Here is a 13,163-nt window from a genome sequence, read left to right as displayed (position 1 = left end):
AACCTTATCAAAAAAGAAAAAAGTCACCATATTTCTTACTTTTAAAGTAAAGGGAACTTAAGCTAAGGAGATTAAGTGCCTTGCCAAGAGTCAGAGTTCATTCATGGCAGAGATAGGGCTATCACAGAAACTGCTATGTGTTCACCAAAATATCCTTTTTTCCGCCTCAGAATATAGCTAGACTACATTTCCCAGCCTCTCTTGCAAATAGGTGTGTTCTTATGGAAATGAACTATTACATCACACAGTTCACCTTAAAGTGGCTAAGAACAGGTATGGCTTTTCCATATTTTCTTTCTCTATCCACGGGTTGAAGGGAGAGGATTGAAGACTTAGAAAAAGGAAGAAGTAAAATACATAAAAGATCACTCAAGCAAGAACACTCACATTGAACTAAGATTTATCTGTTTTAGAAGTTAACAATGCCTTAACTGATAAATATTCCTTCCTAAATCCTCCTAGTCCAATGTATTTTCAGTACCATACAAACATGGGCATCAGATAAATGCCCTTGGAGGATAATTGTCAATAATGACAACAGAAGTCAAATGTATATTATCTAGAAAGGATGTGTTGTACACTATGAATATTACTGGTGTAATGACTTGGAAAATCCAAGTCAAGTAATACTCAACTTCACATTTAAGATCATTATTATAAAAATGGGTTGAATAGTATGTAATTATATATGTTTATACAAATAAATGAGAATTAGAAACTATTTTAAAATTTAGGAGACAGGATAACATAAGCAAAAAAATAATGGTGGTTTTGATGAATAATAATTTGAAGATTTCGCAGGTACTATAATCCCAGCACTTCGGGAGGCCGAGGAGGGTAGATCATGAGGTCAGGAGATTGAGTCCATCCTGGCTAATATGGTGAAACCCCGTCTCTACTAAAAATACAAAAAAAAAAAAAAAAAAAAAAATTAGCCAGGCGTGGTGGCACACGCCTGTAGTCCCAGCTACTTGGGAGGCTGAGGCAGGAGAATCGTTTGAACCAAGGAGGCGGAGGTTACGGTGAGCCAAGATAACACCACTGTACTCCAGCCTGGGCGACAGAGTGAGACTCCATCTCAAAAATAAATAAATAAAAATAATAATAACTTGAAGATTTAAAATATTTTTTGATAAAGTTTTATACTGTTAAAATATTGACAAATGATTATAAGAGCATTAGTGACCTAAGGAGGGGAAAAAATTATAATATCTAATTTTTATAAGCCATAAATTCAAGAACAAGTAAATAAATCAAGTACGTCTTTCTTAAGACTCCTATATTTTGTATCACATTTCTTGTACTTCATATCAAACTACAAGTGATGATTAAACAAATAAATTAGTTGAATGTTTGAGTGATGAACTGCCATCATCTAACACAGATGTTAATCAATGTTAAGTTCTGAAAGAACAACAGAACTTTGTAATACTATCATCACTGTTATTATAGGCTACTTCTGATGTTGGCATATGCCCAGTTAATAATTTTCTTGTCAAGAACTTTCAGGGTATTTTGGTTCAGATGCTGAAACAAGTCAGGACAACCCAGGGAGCATTTCAGTCGCAGTGTTCAAGGCCTCATACCCTGAGACTGATTCAATAGGTCGGAGGCGAGATTTGAACACCATATTTTAAAAATAATTTTTTAAATATTATTGACAAATAACAATTATATATATTTATAGGGTATAATGTGATGTTTTGATACACGTATATGTAGTGAACTGCTCAAATCAGGCTAATTAACAAATTCATTAACTCTAATATTTATCAATTCTTTGTGGTGAAAAACATTTAGAGCCCTCTCTTTTAGCTATTTAAAGCCCTCTCTTTTAGCTATTAACCATAGTCACCTTCCTGTGCAATAGCACACGAGAACTTGTTCCTCCTAATTGTAACTTTGTGCACACTGACCCAAGTCTCTCTTTGGCACTCCCCATCCTCAGCCTCTGGTAAGCACCTCTGGTAAGACTTCCTTACTCTTTTTGTTCCTATTGTATCTTTTGTTTAGCATATAATAGGAAAAGAGGATTAAGGAGGTATTGGTGAGTGATGAAGCACATTTTAGGAAGTTTCTAGAGCTGTGCTGTCCAATACAGTAGCCACTAGCCCCATGAGGCTATTTTAATTTAAATAAAAATTTTAAATTCAGTTCTTTAGTTGCACTAGTCGTATTTCAAGTGTTCAGTATTCTCTTGGGGCTAGTGGCTACCAAATTGGACAGTACAGATATGGAACATTTCCATCAATGCTGAAAGTTCCATTGTGCAGTGCTGGTCTAGAGTCCTATAGACCTCGGTTCAACTCTCACTCTGTCACTCACTAAGTATAATTCTGGACAAGTTATTTAACTTCTCTAAGGCTTACTTTCTTTAACAGCAAAACAGAAATAATACACAGTGCTGTCTTTTAGGGGATCCCTCAAGAGAAGATTATTAAACGATCTAATGCACGCACAGCCCTAGTGCAGATTAGTACACAATCAAGGAAAGCTATTGTTAGTAGAACCCTGCTTTTCAGTGGCCAATGGGAAGGCCTGTAATTACAGTCTTTTGTCTTTATATAATGTTGTTTGGATGGTTGTCTTTTTTAAAAAATGATCCCTGGCATTATCATTTTTTATAACTAAATTTCATACTTCTTATTTAAAATGGCTTTTAGTAAACTCAGTAGACATCCTAACCCACAACACAAATATCTGGGAATAGGCCATTCCTGAAGCATTTAAAATATATTTCTCTCTGATTTCTACTTGATCTTTTACATAACAACAGAGGAAATACATCTAACATCTCTGCTTAGTTTTGCTTATATGATACCACTAAATCATATTTCAGAAAATTACATAAGATCATTCAAATCTTTTATATTAGACTTTCACTGTAATGAATACATTGCTGAATATTTCTAGTCTACAGGGAAACATTTAATTTGTAGCTTATGTCTCTCTCTGCAGTAGGCAATGAATTTTAAAGTCAGAAAAATGCCTAAACATAGAAAAGAGGCAAGTATCAAATAGAGACAAGTCACCAACTATTCACAGAGCAACTATTAATGTTGCAGCACTGCACTAGTTAGAAACTGGGGAAATGCTAAGAAATATATTATTCCCTAGTGAAGGGATTTGGAATTTGAAGAGTCAAGCTCCATATCTGGAAAAAGTGAAATAGCAACTCTAACCCTTGTAATTCCCCAGATTTTAAATGTGCTTACATGTACATGTGCTCACACAATACACACCATGGCCAATACACCTTTTTATTGTAAACTATTTAGATCCCTTTACTTTTATCGCCAGAATTTACACTAGAATTTCTTAATGGAGTAATTTTTCAAAAGAAGTTTTACAAATTAATTTATAAAAGTTATACTGTCTATGAGTAGGAAAAAAAGCTCTTCCGAAACTCTAAATAGTCTGTTTGGCTCACTCTCTAGGTAAGTGATTTACTCCTAGTTTGTGGCATTCAGAATTCATGTTTTTGCAGAAGTGTGCTTACTATATTATGAATCTTTTGTCATCTTCTACAAATATTCAAAACTACAAGTTGCTAGATATAGGCTAGCAGTCTCTAAATTTGATACATACCCTTTTCAGTATACTTTTAAGCATGTGCCCAAATTTACTAATTTATAAAAGATATAGACACCATTGTACAATTTCTATATAATATACAGACAAAAACAGAAATTTAAAAGATAAAATATAAACAGAAGCTTTTATATATATTTTTAACCATTACTCCAATTGATCACCTTGTGCATCTTTAATTGGAGTATAATTGCTATTGGAATACAGAAAAGGGGAAGATCAGTATGGGCTAGTGTTTAAAAAGTCAACAAGTAGTAGGTGAGAATTGAAATATGTCTTGACATTTATATGGGTGAGGAAGAAGAGGAGACAAGGCAATTGTGTAAAGAGAAATAATAAGAGCTAAGGAAAATGGATGTCTTCACCCTTTCCCTCCTCAAGAGAAATATATTTTGATTTGGAAATTTATAGGGCATTTTTCCCCTGGGATAGTGCCAGAATATCTGTGGTGAAGAGAGTTAAATGCTGTTTATAAGAATCCAATTTTCTTAAATAATAACCAGTATGAAGGGGAAGGGCAAATGGACATTTTTATACAATGCTGGTGAGAATTAAAATAGAAATGTTCCTGAAATGACTTTGAAAATACAAATCAAAACCCCTCAAATGTGAACATCCTTGGGATTTTGTCCAAAGGAAAGAATCATCAATAGGTACAGAGATCTAGCTACAGGGTTTATCACAGGTGGTTTCTAATAGAGAAATACCGGAAACAATCTACATTCAAAAAAATAGAATACTGGTTAAATAAACAAAAGGACAATCCATACATGGAAGAATGATGGAGCCATTTGAAAAGATATAGAATATTTAATGGCCTGGAGAACTGTGTAGTGGACATTGCTTTTTCCTATCCAGCATTCCTTCTTATGGTAATAAAACCCCCCTCTACTTTTTGGGAAACCACACATTCCCTGCCTCAGTCTACAGGGAATGGTCAGAGGTGTAGAAGCCAATGAGGCCCGGCCAATAAGAGTATTGTAGCTCCTGGCAATAACAGTTGGTTCACGTGGGCACAGGACCCAAACAAGACCAATCAGAGTCAATTTCATGATGTTTGATCACACTCTTGGAAAAGTGTCACTTTCTTTCCATTGAGCTTGCTAAGCTGACAAAAAGTAAACTTGGAGCTGTTAATGGCCTTTCCGCTACTGCACTGAGAGACTACCCGAGATAATGCCATCACAAAGGAAAACAGAATTTAGAAATGGAGAAAAACAGATTATTGGTGTTATTTGATCATTTGGATCCAGCCATGTCTAAAGCTAGACTCTATCCTTGGTCTTTTTATTTATGTGAACCGAAAATTTCTAGTTTTTGTTTAAGTCAGTTTGATTTGGGCTTCTGTCATTTTCAACCACGAGTCCTAATTTAAAAACTTACATTAGGGCAAAAAAAGCAGGCTACAAAACAATTATGTACAATAAGATTGAGATTTTTATTTTAAAAACACATTATACACGTATAGAAAATATACCAGAAGGACACTTCCCCAAATTAACAGTTGGTATTTTGAGGTGGCTGGGTAGTTGATGATTTTTACTTTTTTCATTTTTACTTATCTCTATTTTCTGATGGCTCTATGGTTTTATATATATATATATATGGTAAAGAAGTATTAAAATAGTATAAATATGTATGTGTGTGTGTGTGTGTGTATATATATATATAATGTTAATAGGGAAAAATTCACTTAAAAATTAGATCCAAAGAACTCTGAAGAGTTCTATTCAGCCATCTTCACTTCCTGCACTCTGTTGATTATAACCCAAGATCCATTCTTTATATCTACCACAGTAAATGACTTTTAGCTGGAGACATGGCTACCTAGGGTGAAACTGTATTTCTGAGCCTCCTTTGTAACCAGTTGTGGCCATGTGACCAATGAATATATGCAGAACTGATACGTGCAACTTGTGTCGCTTGCTTAATGTTTTCCCTTCCTCTCTTCGGTCCTTCCTACAGGTTGGCATGCTGAGGGACAGCTGAGTAAGCTTCAATCATGGAGAAAAGATAATATCCTACAGGAAGGAGAAACAATATAACAGGAACCTGGGTCTCTGAATGAACTTGTGAAGCAGAGCTACCTATCCGCCCTGGGCCACTTGCCCACCTGTGAGGTGATAGAAAAACAAACTTCCATCTAATTTAAGCCACTGTGTTTCTGAATCTCTTTGTTATATCATTTTAGCCTATGCCTTACTAATATACTTCCTAAAGTTAAATGAGCAAGTTATGTAGTTACGTAGTTAACTATGAGGTGTGTGTATGTACATACCATTGTTTTCATGCCTAATATATCTGATTCTAAACACTTAAAACTTCACTCTCTAGTTCCAAGTGAAACACAGGTAAAATAAAATGTGAGCAATAAATGGCATAAAGACAGGTTTTCTGCTTAAACAATTTGGAGTTTAAAAGGTCAACTGTGTAACTGTAGGACCTAACCTTTTCGTATGCCAATTCTTCAGCCTTCCCAGCAGTTCTGGGAACTATTATGATTCAATAACTTCCTATTTCTGTTTAAATCATCCAGTCAACTTCAGTTGCTTAAAACTAAGAACTTTGATGGATGCAGCATACAGATAGCCTTCAGAGGGTTCATGAACTCCTTGAACCCTATATGAAATATTTCACACACACACACACACACACAGTGTTTTCTGGGGAGAGGTTACATAGCTTATGTCACATTCTCAATGGAGTCCATGATAAGATGTGGGCATATATGTGAGAGGGGAGACAATGCAATATTATCCTTTCCAGATACAAGTTCATTATAAACTTCTTCTGCTATCCCTGGAAACACATTTTTTTTTTTCATTAGAGGAATTTAATTTAAAACTGAACCAGAATTAATAGACTAGATCAAATAGTAAGATGCAGAGACAACATAAAGAAGGTCAAGAAAAAGGAGAATGCCCATGAGGAGTGGTGATATTATGCAGATAACCTCTTGTTGGGAGGGGAGGAGGACCTATGCCTTCAGGATGAGTTGAAGAGTAGCAAATCAACTGACCAAAAAATAAGAGTTTGGGCTATCTGCAGTGGAAAGACAGAGAGGCAAGCAACCAGTAAGATGGGGTAGAAGACTGTGGATAAGGAGTTATGGGGCCAGGTGTGGTGGCTCATGCTTGTAATCCTAGCACTTTGGGAGGCCGAGGCGGACAGATCACTTGAGCTCAGGAGTTTGAGACCAGCCTGGCCAACGTGGTGAAACCCCATCTCTACTAAAAATACAGAAAAATTAGCTAGGCATGGTGGTACGTGCTTGTAATCCCAGCTACTCTGGGGGCTGAGGCAGGAGAATCGCTTGAACCCAGGAGGCAGAGACTGCAGTGACCCAAGATCCCGCCACTGCATTCCAGTCTAGCCAGGGTGACAGAGTGAGACTTTGTCTCACTAAAAAAAAAAAAAAAGAGTTATGGGTGCCAAGCTTGGCATTCTCAAGAACTAAGAGAAGAGAATTAACTGAAGAAAGAAGGTGAAACTAGTTAGAATGAATAATTAGCTATATGCTATAGCTGAACTCTGTGATTAAATGAATAGTCACAAGTATATAGGCAATATATTAATAGTACAGTGTTTGTTAAGAGCATGAAATCTACAACTTAATTGAGTTCAAAAATGCAACTATTTCCAAGTGATCAAGGTCACAACAGTGGTAAGACAGATTAATGGTGTGTATCTTTGATATGATGTGAAAAAAAATGGCACTTTATCTCTGTGATATTCCTCCCCAAAGCCCATAACCTCAGTCTAATTATGGGAAAACAAATCTCAATTGAGTAAGGCATTCTACAAAACACCTGATTAGTACTCCCAAAACTGCCAAGGTCATCAAAAGCAAGTAAAATCTAGGAAACTGTCACAGCCAAGAGGAGGCTAAGGAGACATAATGATTTAATGTAATGCGATATCTTGGATAGGATCCTCGAACAGAAAAAGGGCATTAGGTAAGAAACTAAAGAAATGTGAATAAAGTATGGACTTTAGTTAACAATAATGTATCACCACTGGTTCATTACTATAACCCCTGCACCATATTAATGTGAGATATAAATAACAGGGGAACCTGGGTATGGGGTATATAGGAACTTAGTGTATCATCTTTATAATTTTCCTGTAAATGTAAAATGGTTCTAAAAAATTAAGTTTCTTTTTAAAAAATGCAGCTATTTTACTTACTAACCTTGAGCAAGTTAGCTTTTCTGTGTCTCACTTGACTCATCTATAAAATTAGAATTAGGTTGATAATAGCAGCAACCTAACTCAATAATTTGTTGTGAAGACTAAATGAGTTAATATAGTAAAGTGCTTAGAACAGTGCCTCACAGTTAGGAAGCACTGCTTAGTATCAGCAATGATTATTTTTTAACACAGATGCTCCTTAACTTATGATGGTGTTATGTCTGGATAAACCCATCAAAAATAGAAAATGCGCTTTCAACTTCGGATATTTTTTCAATATATTGTGGGTTTATTGGGACATACCCCATTGTAAGTTGAGGAATGTACTGAATGCATGTTGCTTTTCCATCATCGTAAGGTTGAAAAATTTTATGTCAGGAGGCATCTGTACTTGTAAAGTGCAGTAAAACTGTATGCAAAAGGAGTAAAAAACAGCCTGATATTAAACTCTAACTTTATAAATGAAATTTGAAATAAAATTCCTCCAATTGAAAATGTCAAAAATTACATAATTTCAAGGTCAGTAAATCAAGGGAAGTATAAATCATGTTTATACTATGGTTACATGGTGGGCCGCCATATAGATTTTGCTAGCCCTGGTATGAATTCTTCCTCAATTAAGGACTTAGGATCCTATTGCTCACATAAAAGGTGACAGCTCTGTTACTTAAGGTCTAAAATTCCTCATGTTATAAGAAGACTAAGTTTGTATTTTAATAGCAAAGTAATGACTTAGATGACTGTCATGGAGAAAAGGTAGCTAGGCTACAGAGGCAAAGTCAAAGTTAAAAGATGAGAAACTTTTAAATCACTTAGGCGGATGGCAGTAGAAATTACCAGAAGTCTAAGACTCAGACAGACATTTTTCCTTGTTAGAATACAATTGATAAAACATGACCAACATACGCTGTCCCTTAATTCCTGCTTTAAACTGTCCAGATCCACCATGGCTAATGAGATTCTGAGTATGTAAGACCACTTAGCTGTCTTCCCCTTTTTCTAATAACTCAAAATTTCAGTTTAAGTTCTGAAATCCATGTAAATATTATGACGGTTAAAACAAGTAATTAGTATATCATATGCATTTCTTCATTATGTCTTTAACATTTTAAGATATCAATCTGTAGTATGCTCAGAATGTTTACTATATATTTACTATATATTATTTGCAAAATATTATATAAGAAAAAGAATTGTTCCAAAGTTATATTTAAAAAATTGATGAGGCCAGGTGTGGTGGCTCACGCCTGTAATCCCAGCACTTTGGGAGGCGGACGTGGGCAGATCACTTGAGGTCAGGAGTTCAAGACCAGCCTGGCCAGCATGGTGAAACAGCGTCTCTACTAAAAATACAAAAATTAGCCGGGCGTGGTGGCACATGTCTGTAGTCCCAGATACTTGGGAGGCTGAGGCAGGAGAATGGCTTGAACGGGAAGCAGAGGTTGCAGTAAGCTGAGATCGCACCACTGCACTCCAGCCTGGGTAACAGAGCGAGACTCTGCCTCAAAAAAAAAAAAAAAAAAAAAAAAATTGATGAATGTCAGTGTGACATTAACAGTGACAGGCTTTGATTTGTTTACAGTAGGTGAACAACTACTTAGAGAAGTCTGACTGCTCACTTAATCAAAAAGCTGAGGGCAAATAAATGTATCTTTATGACAAAGGTCAAAGACTCAGCCAGGGCGTTGAAGGAAGATGTAAAAATTAGATCTATTTAATCTAGAAAAAAATAGAGAAAAAGAATATACACACAAAGGACTTTTCTAAAATCTTGAATGTTTTTTTCTTATTTGCAATAAGAAGACTGAAATTTCAAACCATCCAAAATATTAAATTCCTTTGACATATTTCCCCTCATATCTAAAAATCAAAAACATTTTCTCACAGTACATTTTATTTTTGAAATTTTATTTTTGGAATAGTTTGGTCACTGAAGATGTAAACTGTCCACACCCGTCTTACTTTGATGAGTCTTCTTGAGTAGCATTTTTTAAACAACTTCATTTATTTTAGATTTTTTAAAATGCCATTTTATTTTTATATCTCCTATAAATGAAAAATGTCAATTTAAAATTCTTGAAGAATGCACATAGCAATCTCTCAGTCAAAAAAGGATAATCTTTTTATTTCATAATGAAGAGCCCACCAAGATATTTCTCTATGCATACTAAAGAATAGCTTAATTTTATTTCAGTAATCATTAGCCATGCAAACTACCTTTGTTGTAAGGAATTATAGCAACCAATGTGTGTATAATTTTTCCAAGATTACACATGTATAAAAATTTTATATTCACATTATAATTTCTCCAGTAGTAGATAACATGTTAAGAGTTTTATATGTGAATTTACTTATGTTGGTAAATGAATGTTTTATTTTTTCTAATTTTGTTAAAATATTCTTGATATATTGATTTTCAAATGAAACATTTACTCTTTGGTTCTCCACAAAAATGATGAATCTTTTACTATATAAATTGTTCTCTTTATGGCAACAAGTCTCCAAAGAAAATACAAACAATGAAACCACATTAGCTCAATTGATCTCCAAATTAAATTAGTGGCTTCTATTCCCTTAAGATAATGCCAAGTCACGAACTAATTTAAAAAAATTTAAATTAAATACACTATTTACCTACATACAGATATTCCCCTCTCTCCATTACACAAATGATGACAGATGACTAGAGTAAACATTTTTTATCCTTCCAATTCCATATTCTTAAGGTTAGAAGAGGAAAAGGTGGTAAATATCCTCAAGTAAGAGACACTTAAATATATAAATTCATTTTGTCTCAATCCATATGACACCTACATCATTAATAACCAACTTACAAATTACAAGTGTTATCAAAAGCTGCACAGAAATTTTAAGAGAAAAATATAATAATCAAATTAGACAAATGATAAGCTATTTGTGCCTTTAAATATTTAGAAATATTTTCGAATGAAGATTAATCAGAAAGATGACTTTCATGCTCTAACTTGTTATATAATCTTATTGTAGTTTAAACTGATGAATAAGAAAATCCATTTCAAAGATAAAGCCAGATTCCAAGATAAAGGTAGATAAAGTCACTATGAAATTACCAATTTTTTTCCTTATTTTCTTTCTTCTAACTGATTTCCCCTTCTTCCTGTCCCCTTTTCACCAGATAATCACATCTAGCCCCTCTACATTCCCTTAAACTCTCCTGAAGGAATGTCCTTCATTTCCCTAAATAGCACACATTTCAGTGAAAGTGAAGGTAACAGGAATTAGTAGCTGTCATCTTAGAGACATGTTACTTAGTATTCTCTATATTAGTCTGGAGAGCTGTAACACAGACAGGACAAAGAGAAATAACCATAAGAAAAATATTATTGACAACTACAATTATGTCAAAAAATTGGTAACTATAATGTGCATCTCTTTGTAAAACCTTTCCTTTTCATTAAATTAAAAAATGACTCTATCATCTGTTATAAACTAAAATGTCACATAAAATTTCACACTATAGAAATATCTTCTATAGTTTTGATATGAATATAGGTTAATGAATGAAGCAAACCACAGGCAATGATACATGAAATTGCTACTATATATTATTTTCAAAGCTGAGCCAGATCTATATATAGAACACAAGATATTTCAAAATGAATGCTATTTGTTGTCTTTGTAATTTTACAGAATATTAGAACATTAAAAAAACCCTAGCAGAAGTATCACATGTTCATACCAAGATATTATATATATGTATGCAGATGTACATATATAATCAGATTTTAAATAATAAATACTAAATTATTTAAAAACATTATAGAGCCATACCCCCACACCCCTTTTCTAACAGTAAGAAAATAATCAACCTGCATGAACTGGAATCAGATTCATTTTCTTCTTCACTAGTGCCATCATCCACTTCTGGTCTATCCAGCCAATGTGCACCGCCACAATCTTCTGCTGTAAACTCAAATGCAGGGACTTCAGAGGTGGATGCCATTGGCCAAGAAGGTGAATTCTGAAAATCCAGTTGGCTGGACCTTCGGTAACCAATTGAAGCCAAAGGCAAGTGTAGGCTACATGGATCTAGAAACTTTCTCCCACCGTTTGTTCCAGTCTGTCCTCGGTTCCAAAATTCTCCCTGCTGGCTGTCAACTGTAGAATTAGGAGATGATGCTTGATGACCAAACCACCTCCATCTGATTTTCAAAATCTGTTTCACATCAAACTCTTTACGAGAACCAGACATCCTCAGAGAAACCAAGTGATCGTCTAGGCAACGGGCAAAAAGCACTGCACACAGATTTGTACATCCAACCAAGACAAGAGAAGTATATGCCCTGCTGTACACAACAAAAAGATGTAAAGGAAAATAAATCACATTCACATATATATATCTACAATTACTTTTATGCCAATATATCAGATTTTAAAGAACAAAGGATAATGAATAAAGATGAAACACGGTGGAACATTCCGTTCAATCAGAGCAAACTCTCATCCACCTATCCTGAAGCAGCTAGACCACTTTCCCGGCTCTCCTTTCCCATACTGACCATTAGGTCTCACAAACACTGACAGCATTCATTAAAGTCCTTTCAAATGCAGAACACCACCCCCTTTTTCTTAAACCACAAATGACAGAGACAGAAAACACTATACCCGTTGCAGTATCTCAGTCCCTGCTGCTTAGTATATTAACTCTTTCATTGCTGAAACAACAAACGTATTCTATAGCATTTCCCTTTGTACTTAAAAATAATCACTTTAAAACTAAAATGTTTCTATTTCTAAACTAAGTCCCTAAGTGAAATACCACAAAACAAGTTTTTAAAAAAGCATTTGTAAAATTAGATGAGTTATGGTGATTTTCCAGGTCTGCTCTTTGGATGGGGAATGAGGAGGAAAGGGGAGTACAAAGGTGGGGCTCCAGACTATTGCCTTCGTCTCTATCTTCTCCCTTCAGAAAACAAATGGATCTAATTAATACAGTAAGATCCTGGGTAAGATTTCACTCGGATAAAGAATAATGAGGAGAATAAAAAGTTTGAAAACTACAAAGGATCAAAATGTAACAAATACTCTTTTTCAAATAAACTGAGGCCAGGATTTCTCTATAAGTAGAAATGGCCCACTGCCAGTTAGTATAACATCCAAATTTCTATGACATTACTTAGGAAAAGGAAAAGTGCAGCTCAAAAAAGCTACCAGAGACTGGGATAGGACTATTGGGTGTACAAGTGCCCTAATGGTGCCCTCTGTTGTTAGCAAAACAAACAATGGTTTGAACATGGTTACAGTTAAGGCAAATTGATAAAGCAAATACAAATAAACTCAAAAATACTGAGTAGTTATTGTGAACAATGCAATCTACTAGGCATTGTCAGGGATACAGAGAT

The 13,163-nt window shown here is 34.7% G+C and overlaps 1 protein-coding gene and 1 long non-coding RNA gene across 9 annotated transcripts in view; one reads left to right on the top strand and one right to left on the bottom strand.

Moving 5' to 3' along the window:
* Positions 1 to 8,737, top strand: part of LOC134809785 (uncharacterized) — a 117,813-nt gene extending 109,076 nt beyond the window's left edge. Inside the window, exon 3 of the long non-coding RNA XR_010156289.1 lies at positions 5,557 to 8,737. This is a non-coding gene — a long non-coding RNA (uncharacterized LOC134809785). The remainder of the gene's footprint in view (positions 1 to 5,556) is intronic.
* Positions 1 to 13,163, bottom strand: part of KLHL5 (kelch like family member 5) — an 83,481-nt gene that overhangs the window by 51,856 nt on the left and 18,462 nt on the right. For 5 of the 8 annotated variants that reach the window (XM_063808723.1, XM_063808721.1, XM_063808722.1 and 2 more), the window contains exon 2: positions 11,631 to 12,104. The exons of 1 other annotated variant lie outside the window; for it this stretch is intronic. In XM_063808723.1, coding sequence (XP_063664793.1) covers positions 11,631 to 12,013 — 383 coding nt within the window. In that variant the 5' untranslated portion in view covers positions 12,014 to 12,104. Of the gene's footprint in view, positions 1 to 11,630; positions 12,108 to 13,163 lie in introns of all 8 variants that reach the window. 2 more of the 8 variants (XM_009447513.5, XM_063808725.1) reach the window with 1 other exon arrangement.

This window comes from Pan troglodytes, chromosome 3 (assembly GCF_028858775.2).
Source record: "Pan troglodytes isolate AG18354 chromosome 3, NHGRI_mPanTro3-v2.0_pri, whole genome shotgun sequence".
Lineage (NCBI taxonomy): Eukaryota > Metazoa > Chordata > Mammalia > Primates > Hominidae > Pan > Pan troglodytes.
This window is presented reverse-complemented; position numbering and strand designations above follow the sequence as displayed.